The sequence below is a fragment of the Bactrocera dorsalis genome, chromosome 6 (genome assembly GCF_023373825.1).
Source record: "Bactrocera dorsalis isolate Fly_Bdor chromosome 6, ASM2337382v1, whole genome shotgun sequence".
NCBI classification, from domain to species: Eukaryota; Metazoa; Arthropoda; class Insecta; order Diptera; family Tephritidae; genus Bactrocera; species Bactrocera dorsalis.
Window position 1 is genome coordinate 27,650,091 of NC_064308.1, and position 26,278 is coordinate 27,676,368.

Sequence of the window (26,278 nt, forward strand, 5' to 3'; positions counted from 1 at the left end):
TTCGGACTGAGTAGGCAATTGAAAAGTAAAGTCCTCTCTCGACGAACAAAAACCAAACTCTATAAGTCGCTCATAATTCCCGTCCTGCTATATGGTGCAGAGGCTTGGACAATGACAACAACCGATGAGTCGACGTTGCGAGTTTTCGAGAGAAAAGTTCTGCGAAAGATTTATGGTCCTTTGCGCGTTGGCCACGGCGAATATTGCATTCGATGGAACGATGAGCTGTACGAGATATACGATGACATTGACATAGTTCAGCGAATTAAAAAACAGCGGCTACGCTGGCTAGGTCATGTTATCCGGATGGACGAAAACAATGAAGCTCTGAAAGTATTCGACACTGTACCCCCCGGGGGAAGCTGAGGAAGAGGAAGACAACCACTCCGGTGGAAGGACCAAGTGGAGAAGGACCTGGCCTCGCTTGGAATATCCAATTGGCGCCACGTAGAGAAGAGAAGAAACGACTGGCGCGCTGTTGTTGACTCGGCTATAATCGCGTAAGCGGTGTCTACGCCAGAAAAGAAGAAGAAGATTTGTTTTTCATCGCCCAACGATAGCAATGAATCATATACCGCTGACACTTCGTCAGTCATTGAACGCAGGGAAGGCGCAGAAGGCTTTGGGATTGTTGGCAGCTCAAAAAATTTAGATATTTCATAAGCTATTTTGAGACTTGCCAACGCTTTCGGATAATTTTCATCCGACATCTGAAACGCTTTAACTGTTCCCAGAGCCTCTCCAGAAGACAATTTACCAAATGGTTAAATTTCTCAATATCTGGGATATTTGGATCATTATGAACCAAGCTCTCGAACAAACTCATAAAATTTTTAAACTCTGAATATTCTCCCTTGAATTTCGGCAAATTCATATTAGGGAGCCTTGAGCTGTGAGAAGCTACGAAAGATGTTTCGGCAAGTGAATTTTTATTTTTTGCTAAAATTGACTTAATTATGGACTTCGTTTCAACGATTATGTCCTCTAACTCCCCTCGGGCCATGTCGTCTTCATCAATTTCTTCAATCTTTGATTGGCATTTCATTAATTTTTCACTATATGAATTTAATATATCTAAACGACATTCCAATTCTATTGGATCTAAAGACATAGTCTTTTCGAGAAGGCCCGTTTTAATGCGCAAAATACTACTTTTCGCAACCGTTCTTTGACGTCTTAACGATTTTAAGTCCGTCAACTCCTTACTTGGAGACAGGTTTGCGAGAGTTGGCTTTGGCTTGCTCATTTTGCGTTGGTTAAATTAAATTTCCGAAAGAAGGACTATAACGGTTGGCAAAAGATATATTAAGAATCGATATGGCGAAAACGAAAAAAATATATGTCGATTCCCAAATATACGAAAGCCAAACCAATAGCAATAAAAGTTGGCAACAAATATATTTGGAATCGGTTACGAAAACGAGAAAAAAAAATAATATCGATTTTCAAGTATACGAAAGCCAAACCAATAAATGTGCAAAATGAGCAATAGCACAAAAAAGTAATTTAATCGGAAAATGTCCGAACGAAAATCGACAAAAATTGCAAAAAAAAAAAGGACGATAATTGCAAACGCGGATCGAAAAAATTGCGAAAAAATATAATAATTTAATTTTGCAATTAAGAATTGTTCACCTTTATTTCAAAACTAGCAAACCCGGCGAACTCCGGCTTCGTTTTATGTAACATTTAGTTTGGTGATTAAAAGATGAAAAAATTTTTTTTTTGTTTTATATTTGAAAAGGAAAAATTATATTCCATAAAGGTGATGCCTCCAGGCAAGCATTCAATTTATCTGTAGGCGTTCCACGGGGAATTACTGGCAACGTCTGCCTGTAATCGCCTGCCAACAATATCATCAACCCACCAAAAATGTTGTTATTTCGCCGAAGATCCTTCAGTGTGAAGTTAAGTGCTTCAAGTGATTTCTTATGTACATACCATTGTGCACTCATCCCAAACAATGAGCTTGCATTGCATCAACAATTTTCCCATTTCACTGGATCGGGAAATATTGCATGTTGGAGTATCAATTGTGTTTAAATTGAGTGGCAACTTAAGCGCAGAATGTGCAGTACGACCGCCATCTAGAAGAGTCGCCGCAATTCTAGACGTTATTAACGCCAAAGCTTTGTCACATCTTGATCGAATAGTGGCCAAAATCAATGAAATTACAAATGTTTTCCCTATTCCTCCAGGAGCGTCCAGGAAGAATAGACCACCGGTATTATCGTCCACCGCTTGCATTAATGTCTCGTATACTTGTTTTTGTAGTTGTGCAGCTGCCTCAATACCTGTGTCCCTAAGAACGTGTGTATTTTAATATTTGACAGATGTCGCTTGCAGTCTGTCGTGCTCAATGTGTTCAGCACTTGACTCTTTAACAAACCGCAAGTTTCGGCCATTGGTTGACCGTGACAACGGAGATGCGAAAGAAGCGTGCGACACTTGTTATTATGAATGTATGTACATGTGTATATGGCTCGCATTTGCTTTCGTAAACATACAGGCAAATGTGCCAAAGAAATAATATATGTACATATGCATGTGTCATAGAAATTCTATTGGTACAAATATGGAAATGATAATGAAATAATGCGAATATGCATATTTCATGAAGGTCATCAATTTTCTTCTTCAGTCGAAATAAATATAATTTATTTGAAATATTAATTTATTTAAAAATTAAATAAAAAAAAATAAAATTAAAATTAAAATAACGTTTCCTAATTTTTCCCGATTTTGTAAAAATAATTAAAACTTTTACCATTTTCCAGAAAACAAAGGTTCATATAATACAAAATAATCACGCAAATGTGACTCAGAGAATGCTTTGTATATTTTTCTTCAAAGCATTTCTCTTTATTTATTCTGGCATGAATTAAGTCGTTTTACATATAGTTTTGCCACTGCACGTGCTCAATTCTGCTAAATAGCAGCGACAACGGCGAATTTCTTACTTTGATTCTATCGGCTCTGCCGATATCATCTGCCGCCAAATCGAACATCATACAGAATTCAATTTGCACCTTCTCTATACTTTACATTCTCTGGCCCGGCGCGCTTTTCAGACTGCATCGCAAACAACGGCCACGACGCTATGGGGGTATTGTTTACTGTTTGAATTTTTTAATTCGTAATATCTTTTGAATGGAAAGTCCAATTTAAATAATTTAAAAACTATGTTATAGGTAGTTAAATGGTCTTGACCATAAAATAATTTATATAGATAAGGATTAATATAAACACATAAGTAGCATGGCTTAAATTTGGTTAGCATTTTCATTAATGTTTAAAGTGAAAAAAGTTGTTGTAGTGACATAACTACAATAGTTGGACATATGCTACCGCGGAGTTTTTTGTAGACATTATGATGTTATTCAATATTGTTGTACATTATTTAGTTCTATCGCTAATAGTTTCGGCAGCGCATTCGACGAAAGACATTTTAAGACTCATTTTTCTACACCTTTGGTTACATTGTTCAAATTTTACCAAAATGAAATTTTTTCCAAATGAAAAATTTTTTCAAAATGAAATGTAGCCGATGTCAAATTGGAAGAATGTACTTTTTGATCCTATTCATTACAAAAATAGGTACAAATCTTTCCTCTTTATAATATTAGTATAGATAAAGGGCTACCGCAAAATCCCAAATCACTTATTCACTTTGAATTCGTACATACATAGTACGTATATGTAGAAGTATGTTTAATGTAAATATGTAGGTATGTAAACTAAATACAATACAATATAATATGAAGTGAAAAGGGAGAGCCAAAAACTGAAAGTGCACTCGTTTTGTTGTAGTTTGCCTTTTTTTGCACTGCTTTCAGTAATTCGCACTCGTTACCTGGTGCGTCGGCTATTTGCCGGCGCTTACGTTCCTTTAACACAGGATGCAGCGGCAGCTCATTCCCACTACGGCAGCGGATTGATGGCAGCGACGTGATGGCAGCAGCGAGTGATGGCAGCAGCGATTGATGGTAGCAGCGACTGATGGCAGCAGTGAATAATGGCAGCGGCGGTTTGATGGCAGCAGCACTTGATGGCAGCAGCGATTGATGGCAGCAGCGAATGATGGCAGCCGCAAGTGATGGTAGTAGCGACTGATGGCAGCAGTGAATGATGGCAGCGATGTGATGGAGTTGACGTAGCAAAATTGGACACTTGGGGACACTACGAGATTTGGTAGCGGCACTGGAAGCGGTAAGTATTTAATAGTGGTACTTCACTCTTACAGCTCAAAAAGCGGTATTTTGTTGCGGTAGTTTTTAACGGCACTTTACGATTAACTCTTAATTTTTTGTCATACGGCACTTTTACACAATGTATATAATTAATTTTAATTTTTTTTACTTTTAGCCGAGACTATTTCGAACCACTTGGTGTTATTAACGTGAAACACACTGTACCGCACCTTCTCCACGTCACGTATACGTATATATGTATGTATGTATATGTAGGTATTCTATTTTATCACTTCCTATGTTCCTTTTTTAAAGATTTGCCGCTGTACACGTCACTTCACTCCCCTTTAACGTTGTATATATGTAAGTATATATGGCTGTATATATTTTTAAATATATTTTTCTCCTTTAGCCTTTTTTGGTATATGCACATATATTTGCCCCTGTGATTGACACTTTCACTCGTTTCTATCTTTTTATTTAAAAACTTCATTAATTTTTATGTTTTATTTATTTCTTTATTTTTTGTTTTGTATGTACTTCGGTACCACTGCACTACACGTTTTTGCTTTGTGTTTTCTATGTATATAGGTACGTGATGTTGTTATTTCTTTGTTTTTTTCCAGGTTTTTTCAGGTTGAATTTGTCTTCACTTCGCTTGTCGAAAGGTCGAAAACGAAACGAGTTGACAGGCAATTAGAAACGAAAGTTAGCACTAACAATATTAGTTGGCATTTTATTAAAAATATAACTAAGTTCACGCACTTAGTCCCTGCTCGGGCGCCATGAAAAATTCTCAAGCGTTTTCGAGAAGCGATAATAAAACTTGGGAATGCGCGAATAAAATTAATAAGCCTAATTGCCTGTCACAAATAATAGCGATAAAAAATGAAGACGCGTCCGGTCGTTTCCACGGTTCAATTACGAGTACAATAGAGTCTTTATTTAATTTCTTTTAGTTGCTTAGCCTAAATCTTAAAACTAACGGCTTAAACTAGTGGTAATGTTCATATGTATAAAAAAGGGGAAAGTATAGTAATTTTCAACTTTCGTTAAATATTGTAAAAGATTACGTTGAGGTAAGTAAGGTGAGTAATATTTTAGTATTACAAATGTATTATTAAGGTAAGTATAAAATAATTTAAATAATTCAATATTTTATAATTTTTTTAATTCATTTTTCTTAATTTTAATTTCAGGTTTAAATATACATAAACATATATCTTGTCGCTTGACGCAACATAAAAAAATGTTAAAAAAAATACATTTCTACAGGGTAGGTAGAAAAGGCCGTATCGTACAGTAGGCTCATACATAATTATATAAAAATGTTAATAATACATCAATTTAAACAAAACAAAACTTTCAGAATTTACTCTTATTGTAATAAAAAATAGAAAATATAACACTAAAGCTAAGGGATCAACTTTCTTAAATAATGAAGTAATTCAAAGTATACTAATATTTACTCGGTTTTGCTCGTTTCGCAATAACCATAATAACTTATTAATTTTTAATATTTTGTCCACAGCCTTTATTTTTAATTACGCTTTTTATACGTTTTGGCATAATCTCAACTAATTTTTGAATAAATTCATTCGGTTTTTTTCCATTCCGTTTGTATACGACTGTACAGCTCATCCAGGTTTTTCGGTGCTTTTTCGTACTTTCCCAATCGCATTTTCATTATTGCCCATAAATTCTCAATGGGATTGAGATCAGGACTTTATGCAGGCCACTCCATCACCGAAAATTTTTGAAGCGCCAACCATTCCTGCACAATTTTAGCGGTGTGTTTGGGATCACCGTCCTGCTGAAATACTACTTCTTCCTCCGGGTACGCGCTTTTGTCTACAAAATCAGGCAAGAAGGTCTTCAATATTTTAAGGTAATCCTCTTTTTTCATTCATTTTTCTATCGATTTTATGGATTGGTCCAAAAAGCCACCATGTGAAGCAGCTCCACATCATCAAGCTGCCTCCGCCATGCTTAATAGTTTGCCTCTCGTGATGTCTTTGAATCCTTTCATTGGGTCGCCGCCAGTAATAACTTTTTCCATCTGATTGAAAACGATTTATTTTCACCTCGTCAAACCAAATTACACGTTTCCAGTCATCAACGTTACAATTTTTATGGCTTTTGCAGAAACTAAGTCGTACTTTTCTATTTTTCTCAGATAATGCCGGCTTTTTTTCTTACTGCTGACTCAAAACCAATCCGATTCAGTGCTCTGCGTGCTGTCCATTCGCTTACACCCTTATTTTTAGCTTTTGCGGCCCTTTCTGGTGTAGCTGTGTTGCCCTTTTGCATTTCCCGGATCATGAGGCGTGCATCTGCCTCCGTGAGCAATTTTGGTCGGCCACCTTTGTTTGTTTACCGGACAACATTTCGTCTTTTTTGCACGTTGGTTACGCTGGCTAACACCTTATCCGCAATTTGCCTTGACGAGAGACTATCTGTTGTCAATGTCACGATGCTGTTTTTTAATTCAACAGATATTTTCTTCATTTTTTTTTAAGTAAATATTATCTCGTCAAAAAACTTTAAAAAAGTGAAACACGTGCACAGAAAATGCAACTGAATAAGTAAACAAAAAATAGAGGTTGAATAAATGCGACATTGCAAAGATTTTGTTTTCTAACTGGTCATTCAAATTTTTTTTCATAAACGCGATAGTAGGCTTTTGTAAGAGGAAAAACAAGTGAACAAATTCCAAAAGTTTTGTTAAAATTGATGAAGTACTAAAATTTTTACGGGACCATACCCCTTTCAGACCTTCAATACACAATTGTGCGGGTAAGACTAAAAATATGTTAAAAGTTTTTTTTCGCTTTACTACGTGTTAAGACTCGAAAGCAATGATTGTGCCATTTATTTCTAACGGTTCTTTACAACGGTTGCTTTGATTTTTTGTATATTTTTGTCACAATTTGCAAAGTTTTGAAATATTCAGCCATGTTGTGTTGTCAAGAATGGAAAAAGGTAAATTGAAATAATTTTTGTGCAGTGTTTTAGTTTCGTGATATTTTGCAAAAATGTGTATTGAAAAATATTCAATAAACTATATGTTGTCTTCTTGTGAAAAAATTATAATTAAATTAAGTGTTTTGAACAAGTTTAAAAAAGGACCACACAATTCTGCGCTTCAGGCTTTGACCTCGCATTTTCATTTACCAGCACAATTGTGTCATTCCAAGTCATTTCAATTTGAATCTTGATGAGAACGTGCTTCAAGTTCTCCAAATATTGGAAAATTCCGATGCTGACTTTAATTCTGATGACTCAAATGATGATGCGCTCTGGGAACCACCAAATAGGCAAATGGGCGGTTCATCCGAGTCGGAAAAGTAATGAAACTTCTTCGGAAGATGAAATTTTACTTCCAGCTAATCAAGAGCCAACTGTAAGTCATGTAAATACAAGCGTATCTGCTCGGGATGAAGTCTGGAAGAGCGTCGGTTTTGTTGACTCGACGCCCCTGCAACAAACAAGTCATCAAGGAAATATTTTAGTTGGTAAACCCATGGAGTATTTTCAGAAATATTTTCCTGAAGATCATTTTCAAAACGCCGCGTTTTTCACGAATAAGTATCACTTATCTCAGCATGGATGTGTCCTCAATGCTACTGCTGCCGATATTCAAAATCTTTATGGACTCCATATCATAATGGGTTGCCTAGCTTACCCCAGAGTCCGGATGTATTGGTCGGAAGGCTTCGGATTAGCACAAATAAAAAACGCGATGACCAGAGATAAATTCTTTACATTAAGGAACAGTCTCCATTTTATTGATACTCTACAGCCTCCGACAAACAAACTGTTTAAGATTATAGACTGCGTTAGACCTCGATGCCAAGCCTAGCAACAGAAATTACGGAATACTCGATTGATGAGCAAATGATCCCATTTACAGAAAGGGCGTCCATGCGGCAATACGTTAAAAATAAACCGAGACCTGTAGGTCTTAAGAACCTTGTTGTTGCGACTTCCGGCGGGCTTTTCGTCGATTTCGAAATATTCCAAGGAGCAGGAACTTTTTCTGACACTGGCTTGGGAGTTGGACCGTCTATTGTCATCAGATTGACAAAACATTTGCCGAAAGGGAGTTTTCTCTATTTAGATCGATACTTTACCACGATTTCGCTTTTAGAAAAGCTCCTGGAACTCGGCTACAAGGCTACTGGGACCAGAGCTTTAAACCGCTTGTCTGTGCAGAGAATGGATTTCCCGTTAGACCGAAATATGAATAGAGGAGACATAAGCCAGTTTGTGAAAGGTAATGTAGTTGCAGTTAAATGGCGCGATAGCAAGTGCGTTACGCTAGTATCCACAGAATGGGGAAAAGGCCCAGTTGGAGTGGTACAAAGGTGGTGCAAAAAGGAACGCAAGCACATAATGCCCTCATATCGTGAAGCGTTACAACGCTAAAATGGGCGGAGTCGACGCAGCTGATCAGGCAATGGAATATTACAGAATTTTTATAAAAACGAAGAAATGAATGATTGACATGGCAGTATGCAATGCATGGAGGGAGTACAGAGCCGATACACTAAAGGCGGGCATGCGAAAAAATTATATTAAAGACCTATTTAAGTTTAAATCTGAGCTCGGCGAAATATTGGCTAAATTCATTGAAAGGCCAATTAATCCACCTATTCCGTATTGCACATAAAGCCAGCAGCAGAGCCAGCTGCAAAAAGAAACAGACCCCTGGATCCTCCCGTTGATGTACGTACTGATCGGTATGATCACTGGCCAGAGGCAATGGATATGACAACACCACGAATGTGCCGCGTGAAAGAATGTACAAGCAGAACTAGAATAAAATGCTCCAAATGCGATGTATTTCTCTGGCTAACCAAAAATAAAAACTGTTTTCAGGAGTACCACACAAAAAAATGATCGCTTTCAATCAATGTACATGAATATTATTTTTAAATACATTCCATCAATAGAAAATCATTTTTTTTCTTGAAATATAATTTTTAAAACGTACTGCTTTTTCTTTCAATAATATGGCCTTAAGACCGGTAATACACAATTGTGCGAGTCCTTTTTCTAGGAATCCTTCTCCACATAATTTTTTTTCTTATTTTTATTGCATTTACGATGGTCATATTAGCAACTGTGCGAAGCGGCGTTAAAATCTGTAAACTTTAATTTCTCAGATCTGAAAGGGATACATGCAGTATTGATAACCATTTACTCAGTTATGCACGCTACTGTATATGCAATAATACAACAAAAAACAAGTTCTTATCAAGGGTACTTCAAAATAATATATTACTTTTAGTGTACTCGTATCGTATATGAGACGGTAGGTCTAAATGGATTAAACCAATAAATGGCGGAAAATTTACAAAAAAAAATTCGATTTTTGTTCCAAAGTCTGAGAATAAAAGGAATACTTTAATATTTTCTTATTTCCTTCGTTCATAAACGAGATTTATATAAGTATGTATTAACGGAATATGATTGGTTTTTTTAATTTTATATGAACCAATAATATAATAAGTTATGCTGTCGAGAGCACTATTTTGTGAGACACCCAAGGGTTGAGGTTTCAACGGCTGAATTTTCAACATTTGTATATCAAAATTTCAGGAGACATTGTTCAAATATGTACCTTTGATATGCCATATTATATTTTACAAATATATGATTGCTTATAATATAATAAAAAAAATTTTAAAATATCTTTTTTGTACCTTTGAAACCCACCTAACCCCTTAAGAAGATCACAAAAATGTAACCAAATTGTACGCGTTAGTAACCGCAATTGAATATGTGTTAATTTTCTACAAAAAAAAAATCGCGCAAAGGGAAAACGCATTATATGTATATAATATGTATGAAAGTAAAATCAACGATTTTTTATATCTTTTAATTTTGAATGTGATTAGATTTGTTTGCAGAACGTTTAAATGCATAGCTATTTGCTGTCAGTTGTTGATAGTTCATAATTAAAATCACAATTCCGTAAATTTTTCATATATATTTTTTTACAGTACAAATTATAAATAATTGTGTTGAAAGTTGGAACAGAAGCATTAGAAAATATTTTGCTCACAATTTTACATACAGAAACGATTTAAAGGTGGTTACTGAGGATCTGAAAATTACATTCGAACTGAAAAAGGTGGTCACTAATAAAACCTATTCATCACGCAAAAGTCTCAAAAAATAAATCGTTACAGGTAATCTGTATAATAACCGCGCTTCCAATGAACTTTTCTGTCACATACGCAATATATTAAATATAGAGATTTGTCTTAAATATATCGATTTTAATATAAATAAGTCGGATATGAACAAAATGCAGCAATGGAACTAAATATTCCTATGGCCTATAGTAACGGGTTATCCAAATAGATTTACTTTTCTATATAGCCCTTTTTTGAGAAATGACGCGTGAGTTGTTTCAAGCTGTCATGTTATTCTTGTTAAGTATTGTTTGGCTTTATCATGGAAAAACTTACTCTACATCGTTAACAACGTTTACAAATCGTCCAACGAAAATTCCCGTTCTGTCAAGAACGCTTTGCTCAACTCATGGTCAAGATAATCGGTCTACTGTGCATACTAATCGCAACACTATCACCCATCGTGAGACCCAGCATTCATTATTGGGTAATATTGGGGCCAATAGACCACGTTCGGCACGCAGTGAAGAAAATATAGCAGTAGTAGATAAGAGTATACACGATCCGTGGAGGGTCGATTTGAGGCGGTTTGTAGTAACTCGGACTGACGTACGGAACGATTTGGTTTGTGGTCCGGAGAATTATCGGTCGCCATTTCTTCAAAAATGATGCCGGTGAGAACGTAACCGTGAATGGCGATCGTTATCAATGATACTCGACTATTTGATGCCTGAAATTGATCGGTGACATTTGGTTTAAACAAGACGCCGCCAATTCCCACACATCGCATCAATCAATGGATTTATTGAGAGAACACTTCGGTGGGCAAATAACTTCACGTTTTGGACCGGCCAATTAGCCACCAAGATCGATTGATATCACACTGTTAGACTTTTTTGTATTGTTTAATTACCGACCCAATTTATTGGGGAATACAGATGATTTCAATATTCACTTACACTCGCGCGAGTGTTTAAAATGAAAAAAGGTTATTTGGTTAAAAGGTAAAATTTATTTAAAATTATCGCTCGTTTACAGTGCAATGGTTTGCGAAAATATCTCGCATATATATAGTAGGTAGAAGCGTTGGACCGCTGCAAGTCGGCGCAGGCGGAACGATGATGAAGCAAAAAGTGCGGCGCAGTGTAGAATCGAAAATATTAAGCGATCGTTGATACGCGGCTTGTATAGATCGTGACAAGTGCGGCACAGTGTCGAAAAGCAAGTCCAAAAAAGATGTTGATGTGCGAAATGCAAAAACCGAATGTGTCCGCTTTCCCTTTTACCCATCCTTTTAGTTGAGTGGGTTGATTGATGTAGAGGTGTGGTGAGTTGTGTTGAGTGGTAATGTATTAATATGGTGTCATCAGATGGTGAATTGAGCTGTCCTTTGTTAGTGTGCGCCAGTTGTCCCGGATAGAGTGGGGGCAGGCTGAACACATTTAAACATCCTGGGCCCCCTAGGCGAATATTTTGCCTAGTATTCTGTATTTTGGCGTACTGCTGTTTGAGTAGCCGAGGCGCAGAACAGCACAGCAGAAGTATTTGATGATGGAGTTTTAATATACTCTCGTTTATCCGGGTGTGCAGACAACGGATTTTGATTTAAACATAACACATGTATTTTGAATGTATTTTAATTTGCATGCAGGTATTTGAGAAAATCAACTTTATTTTGAGTTTGCGGTTTTGACTCATTATTATAGCAAACAAAAGTATGTGTTGTTTGCTTTTGTTTATTTCATTAGCGGTTATTTGACAATTGTTTATTATTTGTCTGTTCTTTATTATCGGCTTATGAAGGATAGTAACTCCACGCCTGGCTCAGATATGGCCAGAATAGGTACTCCTTTGCTCTGGAGTTAGGACTGTGACAAAGGAGGGATCTTGCGAGAGAGTGGCCGGTAATTGTGAACGGCTTCATTAGAATTATAATTTTTTAAGTGGTATGTGATTCTCACCAACTACCCTTATGAGAAGCGCTAATGTAGGTGCGATAAGAGCTACCTTTGCTTTTGTTAAGTCTAGGTGCGTCACAGTATTGCATTGGGAGTATGGTGATCCCTTAACTTGCTTTTGAGATTCTATTTATTTGAAAATTTAATCCTCTGTGGGGCAATATTGTATGAAAAGTGTCAATTTTGTTTTTTTTTTTTGACTTTTTGAGACACTTTTTTTTATAAGTTTAAGTGCGTATGCACTAATTTGACGTTTAGTACCGCGCCACATAGCTTGAGATTTTTTAAGCAGGTTTTTTGTATCATTATTAGCAAAAGCCATCCTGCGGGGTCGAAAAGTTACGAACATATCTTTTTGTTTTTATATGAAGTTGTCAGGGGGAATCTGACTTTGTTTTTTCTACCATTATGTGGGGTATTCGAAAATTGTGGCTCTAGTGGTTGTCGTACGACGTACCGACCATTATATGATCGAGTAGTTGTGGCTTTAGAAAAGTCCTCACAATACTGATCTTCTAGAGTTTGAAATTTCCTTAATTGTGAATTATGGTGTTTATTTGTATTGTACTCAACTTGAGTTGGTATGGTTGTGACTAGTTTGGTAACTAGTCCATTTTGTATTTCGCTGTGTAGCGTTTGAACTTTTTGAGCCTTTGAGCAACATGGTGTCTCTTGGCTATTTTTAGAATTTTGTTTTTCGAGATTTTCTTTTGCAATTAAACCCGTGGTTCTTGATTTATAAGCGCATGGGGTGGGCTGTTATAAGTGCTGTAATGAAGCATTGAGTGATGTCTTTTATGACAATATATGCAATTGAATTTGCTTTTGGAATTTTTATATGTGTTCGCATGTGACAAGCAATTTGTGCACAATTTTTTTAATCTCACGAAATTGTTTCTTTCATTAATTTTTAGTTTTTTAAACTTCTCGCAAGATATCAGTTTATGCCCTCTTGTACATAGTTCGCATGACGTTTGTTTTCTTTGTTCTGATATGAACGTTTGCGTTTTGTAAAAGCTTTTGTTTAAATTTTTGTTGCTTCTAGCTTGGGGTCTATTTAAGCTTCCGTTCTGGTCGTGTTTGTTCTTAGTTTTGAGTATTTTTTCTTCTAACCTTTCCGCAATTTCATATTGGGTGGTGAGAAAATCTTTCATTTGTTACCACGTTGGGCACTTTTTTCGTGATGAGAGCGATTGCTCCCATAGAAGTAACGACTTTTCTGGTAATGCGACGGTGCAAATGTTTACCAGAATTGGGTCCCAGCTGTCTGTGGGAATATTTTGTGTCGACAGAATCGACAAACAATTAGAAACAGTGGATTGTAGTCTTACAAATTCTTCACTTGTTTCTTTCTTGATTGTAGGCAAGTTTAATAGTGTCGTTACTTGCTTGTCGACCAATATTCTTTTGTTTTCGTAACGTGCTTTTAGAGCTTCCCAAGCCAAATTGAAATTATCGTCATTAAGAGCGAACTGTTTTACTATTATTCCTGCTTGACCTTTAGTTTTGTGCCTGAGGTGATACAATTTTTGCGCATGTGACAATTGAGGATGGTTTATGTACACGGCCGTAAACATGTCCCGGAAGTACGGCCATTCTTCATAACCTCCGTAAAAGGTTTCTGTGTCACATGCGGGCAGCTCGAGGTAGATGCCTGAACTTGCCTTTTGACTGTCTATTTGTGGCAGCTCTACTCTACTGTGGGGAGTAGGTGCAATTGCTTTTATTAGCTTTATTTGATCGGAGATCATAGCTTTTGTTTCTTCGAACTGGTCTAAGCAGTTTTCGTATATGGCGTAAGCAGATAATTTAATATTTTGTGGCAGATCTGAATCGGCGGCGTCATGAGCCGCTTGGAGGCGAGTCCAAAAGTTTTCAAGATTTTGAATTTTGATTTCTAATAACGATTCAGAGTTTTCATGAATCGGTGAAGAGGCAAATCTAGTGCAGTATCTTGTTAAACTTTTACTTTGTGAAATGAATTTAACAGCCTGTTTTGAGCGTGTAGCTCCTGCAGGTGTATTTTGATTTGTTGCGTTATTAACCATTTTGGTTTTATTTTATTTTTTATTTGTAAATAATTAAATTTGTTTTTGTAAATAAGGCAATAGGGTATTGCTTGAAACCGAATACTCTTTTCGGTAAAAAGAGTTTTGAATTTCGATTATCTTGCTAAAATAGTGTTAGTTTTATTAGCGTTTTATTTTTTGGTATTTAATTGCGATAGAATTAGTTTTATTTAAATTTTTTCTTTTCTTCAATTAATTTATATTTCTTATGTCCTAATGTTGTGTAATTAGGCACACCCTAATACGTGTACTTGTATTTAAATGCGTATGTATGTACTTATGTTTTGTGCGATTGAGAGCTCGCTGAGAAGATCAATGCGCTGTTTACATAAGTATGCACGAATTGTTTGTGTGCTTATGATTATGCTTTTTCTTATATTCTTAAGCAATTGAGAGCTCGTCAGAGAGATAAATTTGCTTTTTGTGTGCGATCCTGCTTGTTTTTGTTAGCCAAAAAACAAGGGGTATTACCGGATAGATGCCAATGTGGACTTTGAAAGGATGTATATGTACGTATGTTTGAATATATAGTATTCAAATTTATATAAATATTTTTTTTTTTGGTTGTGTTCACAAACTTATTTATATTTTGTGAAACTGATTTTTTTGTATTCGTTTCAATAAACGTATTCTCTGAGTTTTAGTTTACCGCTCCGTTTAGTTATTTACGGAAATTTACGATAATTACCCTATCTTTTGGAAAATTAATAAAAATTTATAATATTAATAAAATAGTATGTAGTACCCGGTGTAGGGTATTAAATTACAGGCAGATTTTATGCCGTATGATTATATGTATATATGTATGTATATTTGCACTGGGAAGAGAGCGCGAAAGCGAAGTGCTCCCATATGCACTTTATGTATGTTTGTCGGGTTGTAAGACAAATTAGGGGTATTCTCTTGCTCTTGCAAGATTGCAGTTTGCAAAAATACTACACCGAAATATACAAGGGCACGAGAGCACCTGTTTACGCGGATACCCAACCAGCATTTATATATTGTGATAAAGCACTTCACTAGCACGTTTAATTATATCCAATGTAATGTGGAGCATACACTACTGCTTTAATTCAAATAACAAACACTTTATACACTTTGGGTTTTTTAACGAATTTATTTAAATTAAGTATATAAGTTTATATTTTATAAATATTATACAACGGTGATGATTTGCCGGAGCTGGCGATCGAGATTCCGCGAATCAAGGGCGAATTGGTTAATCGCGGTATAGTAGCGAGAAGATGAGGCGGCGCAGTGTATATGCGAAGCTCTTGTAGACCAAAATTCGTCAGCTGAAGTTCGCCCATCAACATCAACCTTCGCAAGGACCATGTTTAATTACCGACCCAACTTATTGGGGAAAACAGACCACTGATTTCAATATTCACTTACACTCGGGCAAGTGTTTAAAAAGAAAAAAGGTTATTTGGTTAAAAGGTAAAATTTATTTAAAATTATCGCTCGTTTACAGTGCAATGGTTTGCGAAAATATCTCGTATGTATATAGTAGGTAGAAGCGTTGGACCGCTGCAAGTCGGCGCAGGTGGAACGATGATGAAGCAAAAAGTGCGGCGCAGTGTAGAATCGAAAATATGAAGCGATCGTTGATGCGCGGCTTGTATAGATCGTGACAAGTGCGGCACAGTGCCGAAAAGAAAGTCCAAAAAAAGATGTTGATGTGCGAAATGCAAAAACCGAATGTGTCCGCTTTCCCTTTTACCCATCCTTTTAGTTTAGTGGGTTGATTGATGTAGAGCTGTCTTTTATTAGTGTGCGCCAGTTGTCCAGTTGTAAAGTCTAAAGCAAAACATCACTGTACCTGTACCAGGTACGAGTCCAAATCATCGAACGAACCTTTGTCCTACTTAAAAAAGAAGCGAACCTCGAAATGGATTACCATTTATAATTTAAAAGGATTTCAAATATGACTGGGATCAAGTCACGATTTGATCGTATATCAAATATTTAATTTATTTGCAGCACTTTTGAATATAAACTTTTGGCAGAACCTGGGAATATGACAGTGGCTTTGATATTTAAAAACTGTGAGTATAAAATATTCGTTCACACACCAATTCCTTACCTCCCTACTTAATTCCGACAAACGCCATTTGTTTTGATCCAAACCAATGGATCGGAGTGTATCGAACAAGACGAGAGATTCCATGAAGATTAATGGAGGTGTGCTATCAATCCATGCACAGGAATGCTAGCAGATTGTTATTGAGGATTTAAAAAAGACTTCTTACATAAATTTTTTCTATATTAGGAAATAATTTTTCTAAATTTAGCTGTCGTTCGTACTTTTTAAGAAAGTTTAGTTTTTGATATCACCAGACATTCACATATTATTATTTATTGGCCCTATAGCATTTAAATTTTGTATAAGTTTTCATGTGACAAGTCAGTGTAAAAGTTTGTTAATCCGAATTATTTATGTACAATTCTCAAAGGGCCTTCGACGGTTCCTTTTGGGTGTTTTTTATGAACTAAGACCGATTAACAAACTACGGTTGACGTTTTTGGACAGCAATAAGGCCGAAATCCTGATACAAGAAAATATTTTCAACAAAAAAAAAAAAGAAGAAAGTGTAGGTATTTTGAATAAAGTTACATGATTCTTCCAACAAGAGGCCGAAATAAGTGAGTACGAAGAAGCGGGCAGGGCTCATGCTTGAAAATTCCACGTAAAAATGTGGCGACTAACAGAAGGTTTAAAGACCGGAGCATACTCTTATAGAATCCCCAGAGGTGATCTTGTAACCGATGCCTTGAGCATATTAAAATTATGCAGGGAACACTTCTCCAGTCTGCTGAATGACAGTGAAGGCATAAAACCAATCGATGACGAAGGAGCAGACGATCCATTGCCCGACCATGAAGAAGTTCGAATAGCAATTGCCCGCTTGAAGAACAACAAAGCGGCGAGGATCGATTGATTGCCACCCGAGTTATTCGAACACGGCGGGGAAGAACTGATAAGGAGCATGCATCAGTTTCTTTGTAAAATACGGTCGGACTAAAGTATGCCCACCGATTGGAATTTAAGTTTGCTCTGCCCAATTCATAAAAAGGGAGACCCCACAATCTGCGCCAACTACCGTGGGAAAAACATCGCATATAGGGTTCTATCGAGCGTGTTGTGTGAAAGATTAAAGCCCACCGTAAAAAAAACTGATTGGACCTTATCAAGTTGGCTTTAGACCTGGAAAATCAACAATTGAACAGAATCGACACGCACCAGTTCTTCGTCGATTTTAAATCTGCTTTTGACGGCACGGTAAGAAGCTGCCTTTATGCCCCGATGTCTGAATTTTGTGTCGCCGCAAAACTAATACGGCTGTGTAAACTGATGTTGAGCAACACCAAAAGCTCCGTCAAGATCGGGAAGGACCTCCCCGAGCCTTTCGATACCAAACGAGGTTTCAGACAACGTGACTCCCTTTTGTGTGACTTCTTCAATCTACTTTAAGAGAAAATAATTCGAGCTGGAGAACTAAATAGAGAAGGTACCATGTTCTATAAGAGTGTACAGCTGCTGGCGAACATCATCAGTGATATCGGTTGATATCATTGGCCACAAAATCCTCACCGTTAATTTTGCTTTGTCCAGAATTGATAAGAAATAAGGAAAAATTGATTGACGGTGAACGAGGACAAGACGAAATATCTTCTGTCATCAAACAAACAGTGGTCGCACTCACGACTAGGCACACATGCTACTGTTGACAGTCATAACTTCGAAGTCGTAGATAACTTCGTCTATCTTGGTACCAGTACTAACACCAACAACAACGTCAACCTCAAAATTCAACGCAGAATAACCCTTGCCAACAGATGCTACTTCGGACTGAGTCATGCCGTCCGAATGGACGAAAACACTCCAGCTCGGTAAGTATTCGACGCAGTCACCGCCGGGGGAATCAGAGGTAGAGGAAGACCTCCACTCAGTTTGTTGGGAGCCAGAAGGATCTGGCTTCGCTTGGCGCCAAATTGCGAAAAGAAGAGACGACTGGCGCGCTGTTAATTCGGCTATAACTGCGTCAGTGATTTCTACGTCAGTAAAGAAGAAGATTCTTCCAACAGCAAAGGAAATCGAAATCGATTTCAGAATGAAAAAAGAAGTTTTTTTTTAATCCACTATTCGTTCAAAACTGACTACATGGCCCAACGTTGTTGCCTGCATAATTTATGCAGTTATAAATTGCTTTATAAGTTGAGAAAACTTTTCCAATGCCATTTAATCAAAACAAAACCGTATGTGATAGCTTGTCGAAGTTTATCATAGTATAATCGAAATTCGATTATTTCACACGACACTCATGATACGAATTTTTCGTTCGCGAGGAAAAAAATTGTGGGAATGATTTATTCACTCCAAGTTTACGATAATGCTGAATGTATCCGATATACAACAGTGAATACAAAGAAATGTGAAATTTAAACAAGTATTATAGTTCGCTTACCTCTTGCGGTGAGCTTCTTTGTGTTGATTATTTTCGCTGCGAACTCGAATTGTGTTGATTTTTGAACACAACGTTTGACGACAGAGAAGGCGCCCCTGTTAAAATATGTAATTATTTTATTAAAAATACATTTTTTGATTAAAAATTAACACTAGATAACAAATGCATAACAACTATACATATATCTTATCTAAGTCTGCTGAACCGATTTGGCCGAGGTAGCTTAGTGTTCAAAATTCATTTGAACATTTTATATTTCATTATTTCAAAAAATAATAATAACAACAAATGTGTACAGTAGGATTACAGTAATTGTTGACTACTAATGTGGATTATATTGACTGTTTCTACTGAACATGGCGGTTTTTCTTGGACGCACCATATGGTACCGGTAAGATATTCTTAATACCACCTAAAACCAAAAACTAAAAAGTTACAGTGTTAAAAAAAATCAATCACAATTTAAGATGAGTACATAATGACTCACAAATATTTTCGAAGCATTGCACAAAACAATGTAAGATTTAAACGGCAGCGATGAACTTGATTTCCAACAGACTGGTCCATCATTAACGAATGTTTGAACAATCGTTCTTATAGTGAATGCTGAAACACTTTCATATTAGGTGTATAGGGGCTAGGTGAAACATTTTAACGAAACGATTTTATATGTTTTCGGCATAAACGCATTTCATTCCCATAAAAATATACTCTCTAAGTTTAACATTTTGACCGATATACAGGGTTTGTCCGAAAAGTAATTGGACTGATTTTCTTCCATGCCAAGTTTTACCTGGAAGTACAAGAGACCCAAATGAAGGATCAATCGGGTCCGACAAAACATCCCAGCCGATTGGAAGTTGCACCACGACAACGCCCCGGCTCACACCGCCTTTCTTGTGAACAGCTAACTGACCAAGGTCGGCATCCCAACCCTTACGCAGCCGTCCGACAGCGCAGATGAGGCCCGGACTTTTTTTTGTCTCTTTGCCTGAAAATAACAATGAAAGGCAAGCGTTTTGAGAGGACAGAGGGGATCCAAGCAGCATGCACCTCTGCTCTCAAGGCTATTCCGGAGAATGCCTTCCGTGATGCCTTCAATGCTTGGAAATCGCGCTGACAGTGCTGCATCGAAGCAAAAGGAGCATATTTTGAAAGGTTTTAAAGAATTGTAATTATTGGTTCATTTTTTTAAACCGACTCAATCCTATTACTTTCTGGACAAATCCTGTATATGGCATTAAGTCAAGCGGAGTTTTGGAAAAACCTTCTGTTAAATATTTTTTGGCTATGCGAACCAATGACCAGATTTTACCCATTTTTTCCACCAGGACACCCTACTACCAGAGATTTATAGTCATTTCCGAAAAAAAGTCAGTCATACGTCCTCCGGTCCACATATTCGGTATCTGGTGACTTGGTAAGTAATAGTCCGATTTCACCTCATTTTGAGACGTTAGATGTCGTATCTTAAAGGCTCAACTCTATTTGTATAAAGGTTTTTTTTATAATCTTCCCATCCAAACTTCATTGCGGTTTGACTTTTATAATGCAAAATGAAGGAAATAGATGGAATTTAAAATATCGTGAATGTATCACATTCTAAGTGAATTTCTTTTTGTTAGCAATTTGTACAAATAATCGGCCACACTCAATTTTTTTCTGCACATCAGGAGAGTATCAGCAATGAAGCGTCAAATATGCAACAAAGATAGAGTGTTCTATATCGAAAATAGACGTGTTTGTATTCGAATTTCGCCCATTTTAATCCTGCAACATAAGGATTGCATTGAATAAAATTACCCGCTACATTTTTTTACCATACTAAGCAATTAAAATTTCAAATAGTACATAGAATAAGTAAATATTTAACGCGAAAGTGGCAAGCGAAGTGAAGGTGCGCGAAAACATTATTACAAAATTTTAAAACTAGTGGTCGTTTAAGAAAATTTCCAAAGAGATAGGGGCTAAGCCTGAAACCATTTCTCGCGTTATTAAATGCTTTAAGAAATATGAGCGTATTGTTAAAAGAAAGATTCTTATAAAAAGAAGAGGCAGATGATCGTGAGAAGATGAAGAACGTTGTGACCATTCTCAAGAATGACCTAAGCATTACGGGAAGGAAATTGGCGAAGAATGCAGGCTGCTAAGAATTGTTCGTACGCAGGATGCAAACAAAAAACAGAAAGTTCCGGATAGAAGCGTCGTCAAGATCGAAAACGCAATAAAAAGAGCTATGGTAAGAAGCTGACGAAAGATTTTGTTAAGAAATTCGAATGCTGCATGATTATTATTACGTTTTAGCAGACATTTTCCAGCTAGCTGGAGAGGAAATTTATACAACCGATTCTCGAAAAAATATTGCTGAAAAATTCCAATCCAAAAAGAGATGAAGACAACAAAAAAGTGACTAAAACAACTTCCAGACCTTGAAGTGGTCTTCAGCAGCTACGCGAGTATCGGACTTTACAATAAAAGCACTAATGGACGGGGTGCAGGAAATGTTAAAACTTTGTATTAATACAACACAATTTCAATTTTTCAAATAAAATATTTTAGTTGATAAAAATCGGATTAATGATTTAAAGATTTTATCATTTTTGTAATGATTTTATTCCACGCGTTCTTTAGCCACGTCAAACACCTTATTTTGTTGAAATTGGTTGCGTACGTCCTGATGTGGGAATCAACCTAAAAGTTAGCAGTGCCCATTCTCTAACTGTTATTTCGGCACTTTTATAGGCTTTCCTTCCAACTTATTTGCAAAATTAAATGCTTACGACGTATTTATTTAGCGAATTATCGCATTTTTAGTAGCTTTCAACACAACTATTATATGTGGCTATAATATGATTTCTTAAATTGAATGAAATAGCTATAAGTTTGTGAGATATGTGCATTAAACCTATTAGGGGGCGGGGCAATGCCCATTTTAATAAAATTTTCAGCCTCAGGTGTCACCCACTACTGTCATCTCCAAATGTAACATCTTATGTTGATTTGTACTTAATATAACCCCAAAGAAATAATAATAAACAAAGAATAAAGAATTAAATACATTTTAACAATACTTAATACCTAATCCATATAGTCAAAGACACTTTGAACATGTAAAAAAGCGACGTTTATTATTAATTCAAAGAGTAAACTGTTTTAATTTATTCAGTAGCATAGCATACATTGAAGAATAAGTTATATAAAAAAAGATAAAAATAACTTTTCATAAGTTATATAAAAAAAATAAAAATAACTTTTCATAAGTTAAAAAAAAAACCAAGTTTTCAATTGCGTCTTTTGGCCTGGACGTAGAAATAGCAGAATATATCGCTGCTGCGGAGGTTAAGAAAATTTATTCGATATGTTTAAGTGTTATTGCTTTCAAATACTCACAACAGTGTGTCCGCAATTATTCAGAATTGCTTGGCATCGTGGGGGTAAACTTTTCACCAACTTCTGGGACCTGACACAGTCCAAAGTTCTTCAGCATTTTTCATTATTTTTTTACCACCGAGCATTTTAACATTGCTCCATAAGTTTCCAATGAGGTTTGCATCGGGACTTTGCTTTGGTCAGCTTAGAAGGTCCATACTTTCTGCAGTGAACTAATTCTTCACATTTTTAGCTGCGTGCTTTGAATCTTCGTCATGCATAAAATCCAATTCAGAGGAATCGATTCGGACGCGAAAAGTTCTATAGTATATTTAAGCATATTGACGTATGAAAATTGGTAAAGTGTACCATCTTTTCTCACCAGTAATGCAACGCTATACCAGGAAAACGCTCCCTAGACCATCACGCAACCACCGCCGTGCTTAACAATTTTTGTGGTATATCTGGAGTTATTTGCCTGACACTTGTTGCGATGGACACATGGTTGCCATCGGATCCAATACGATTCACCTCTGTTTAAGCGCGTCAAAGGATTATTTTCCTAAATACTTTTTAAATAGGAGATACTTCGTCTTGTCTTCGTTCACTAATATGGAGAGGGCAGAACTAACGGCGCGGTTGATGAAGCCATTGCTATCAATATCATCGGTATAGGCCAGCAGCTGTACACTCTTATAGAAGATGGTACCTTTTCTATTTAGTTCTGCAGCTCGAATTACAATATTTTCTCCATTCGAGATTGAAGAAGTCGCACGAATGGGAGTCGCCTTTTCTGAAACTTCGTTAGGTACCGAACGGCTGACCGAGCTTTTGGTGTTGCTTAATGTCAGTTTACACAGGCATATTAGTTATGAGCTGATACAAAATACAGACATCGCGGCATAAAGGCGGTTTCTTTTCGTGCCCATAAAGGGCTTAAAATCGAAGAGGTGGTGCGTGTCGATTCTCATTTCACGGGTCTTTTCCAAGGAAACTGTCCTAGTAGCGGTAAACATTTCGAAAGCCTTCGACACAGTCAACTATACAACACTACTTGAGGACATCGAACAAAGTAAGCCTCCTCCAGGACTTAAGAGGTGGACCATGAACTATCTGAGCGGTCAACAATCAGCGGTATTATTTCGAGGTGATCATTCTAAATGAAGGAGAATTAAACGGGGGGTCCCGTAGAGTGGTGTCCTCTCCTTGCTACTGGTTAATCACTATATTTCGAAGCTCCCAGAACCACCAGAAGGAGTATCTTTAACCTAATACGCAGATGATTGTACGATAATGACATCGGGTATGAAATAGGTGGGATGTGTTAAAAAGTGTCCGTCTATCTCCCAGAATTTTCTCGCTTCTTCACTGCTAGTAGCCTAAATCCTACCTCTTCTAAATCGACGGCAATCCTATATTACAAACGAAGAAGTACAGACAAAATTTCCGCCCACGGAGTCAGATTTCTGACGGTCCACCATCCTAAACTTTTAGGAGTAACATTCGAGCTCGAGTTACCGTGTGAAACAATAGTGACACTAGCCTAGCTTCATTTTAGATATTGTAGCCTACTTATCCAGAACAGACCCTGACATAACCAATTTATGTCCTGCAATACTAATCATCTCCTGGCATGACCCATGAAACTAACTCAGTTAACCCCTTTCTCCCTTTGGTCCCCCATCGAAACAGCTCGTTTCACGAGCCTCCTGTTAAGTGCCCTCGATGACATGTAACACGTTACTTTCCTCCCAAACAAGAAACTCGCTACAACAACAACAATCTTGCTAAAAGATTCAATGCCCTTGATCGAAGAGAGTAAAGCTTAACTGCTTTACCACGCCTTCTAAGACATCCGGCTGATAAAGTTTGATAAATTCAGTTTGAACCTCTCTTCTAAGAAGTGAATACATGTGACGCCTTTACAGGAGACTCTCCTCCAATCCTTTACAGCAGCTGGATAATGAGCACTAGAAATGTTTGCAGTTCGGCAGTCCGGCTCGGATAAACGACTCCCTTTTGATGACGACCATTGCAAACGCATAAAGGATTAACATGTAAAGACATGCACCTAGAATGTTCGGTCCCTTAATTGAGAAGCTGTCGCAGCTGAGCTGGTTGATGTCCTCGTAAAAGTAAAGGCATCACCGCCGTTCAAGAAGCGCGATGGACGAGACAAGAACTGAGGCGGGTAGGTTTTTGCGGCATTTACTCTCTCCTTTTTGATTGGCGTAGACACCGCCTATAGTTATAACCGAATTTACGACAGTGCAAAGACTGTTGTTTTCTTTTTTACTTGGCGGGTCCCAAATCCAGCGCTCAGCTCAGGGGAGGGATGATTTGCCTTCTCTTTTTATCTCGCCTTCAAACGGATATTTTGGCTACCCAGAGGATACACGGTCTAGGACCGTAACTCGTAAGCTGCTTGAGCCATACGTAAAGAATCGTTTCTAGTCACTCTCAAATGAATGGCGGTCCGACAACTTTCCTCACTTGCGTGAACTTCCACACATGACTCACTTATCCACTATTCACTATTAACGATCGGAAATATTGAAGTGACTGGAAAAACTGTTCTTTGTAGTCTGGATCCTGGATCCCTTTAGGCCTGGAAAATTAACAACTGAACAGATATTCACCATGCGCCAAATCTAGAAAAATACCCCTGAAAAGAGGGTCAACAAACACCACCTATTCGTCGATTTCAAAGTTGCTTTTGACAGCACAGAAAAGAATTGTCTTTATGTCGCTATGTCTGAATTCGGTATCCTTGCAAAACGCATGTAAACTGATGTTGATCAGTACCAAAAGCTCCGTCAGAATCGGGGAGAACTTCTCCGAAGCGTTCGATACCAAACAAGGTTTTAGACAAGGCAACTCCCTGTCGTGTGACTTCTTCAATCTACTGCTGAATCGAGAAGGCATAATCTTTTAGAAAAGTGTATAGCTAATTGCGTACGCCGATGATATTGATATCATTGCCTCAACAACTGCGCCGTTAGTCGGCGAAATATTTACGGTACTTTACGTCTTGGCAACGGCAAATATCGCTTTCGATGGAACGATGAGCTGTACAAGTTATACGACGGTATTGACATAGTTCAGGGAATTAAGAGACAGCGACTACTGCCTCGGACATGTCATCCGTATGGATGAAACACTCCAGTTCTGAAAGTATTCGACGCAGTACCCGCCAGGGGAAGCAGAGAAAGAGGAAGACCTCCACTTCGTTGGACAGATCAGGTGGAGAAAGACCTGGCTGCACTTGGTATCTCGAATTACCGCCAAACTGTGAAAATGAGAAACGACTGGCGCGCTGTTGTTAACTTGGCTATAACCGCTACGCTAGTAAAAGAGAAGAAGAAGAAGCTACAGCCATCTGTTGAACCTAATATGGGTCATATTCGCTAATGCAAACTGCGCAGCATGCCTGATGTAAACTATTCGAAAAAGCAAACTTGGCATCTGTGTCAAAATTAAAAATTGAAAAGAATTAACGTTTGAAACGTAGTTGCACAATAATGTACACAATTCAGCCGAAAGCCTATGATGCTAGCGCTGCGTACTTTAGTTTATATAATAATTTGTGTATTATGTAAGCTTTAATAAAATAAAATAAATAAATGTACACAAAAACTTGGTGCCAGCTAAAATGTCACTGAAATTTAGTTTTATGAAATGTAATTTTAATATTATTGTATTATTAGGTCTAAACCCGCGACTCCGCTCGCGTGGATTTTGGAATTGGCATATTTTTATAGCGTTGTTGTGGAGATACCATACAATCATATCAAATTAAGTTTGAACTCGTTTTCAACACTGTAGCTATTACGCTATTTTTGTTTGTTAGATGTACGGTTTGGTTTGTTATGAATTTTTGTGCTTCGTTCGCCTACCATCGCAATGCCAGGCGAAGCATCTGTCTATGCGATTTTCTGTTGTGATAATAAATGCCTTGGCGGTCCTCGTTGTCCATTAACGTAAATCAGTACAAACCAGATTATATTGGTGGACTTCTTTTTAATTTTATGCGATAAAGATTTCGTCAAATTTTAGAATAACCTTTTTGACTTTAAGCTT

At 37.2% G+C, this 26,278-nt stretch overlaps 1 protein-coding gene across 26 annotated transcripts in view; it reads right to left on the reverse strand.

Annotated features, from left to right (window-relative positions):
• LOC105233049 (calcium/calmodulin-dependent protein kinase type II alpha chain) overlaps positions 1-26,278 on the reverse strand; it is a 417,125-nt gene that overhangs the window by 197,607 nt on the left and 193,240 nt on the right. For all 26 annotated transcript variants that reach the window (XM_049460543.1, XM_049460539.1, XM_049460541.1 and 23 more), the window contains one exon: positions 18,830-18,924. In XM_049460543.1, coding sequence (XP_049316500.1) covers positions 18,830-18,924 — 95 coding nt within the window. The remainder of the gene's footprint in view (positions 1-18,829; positions 18,925-26,278) is intronic.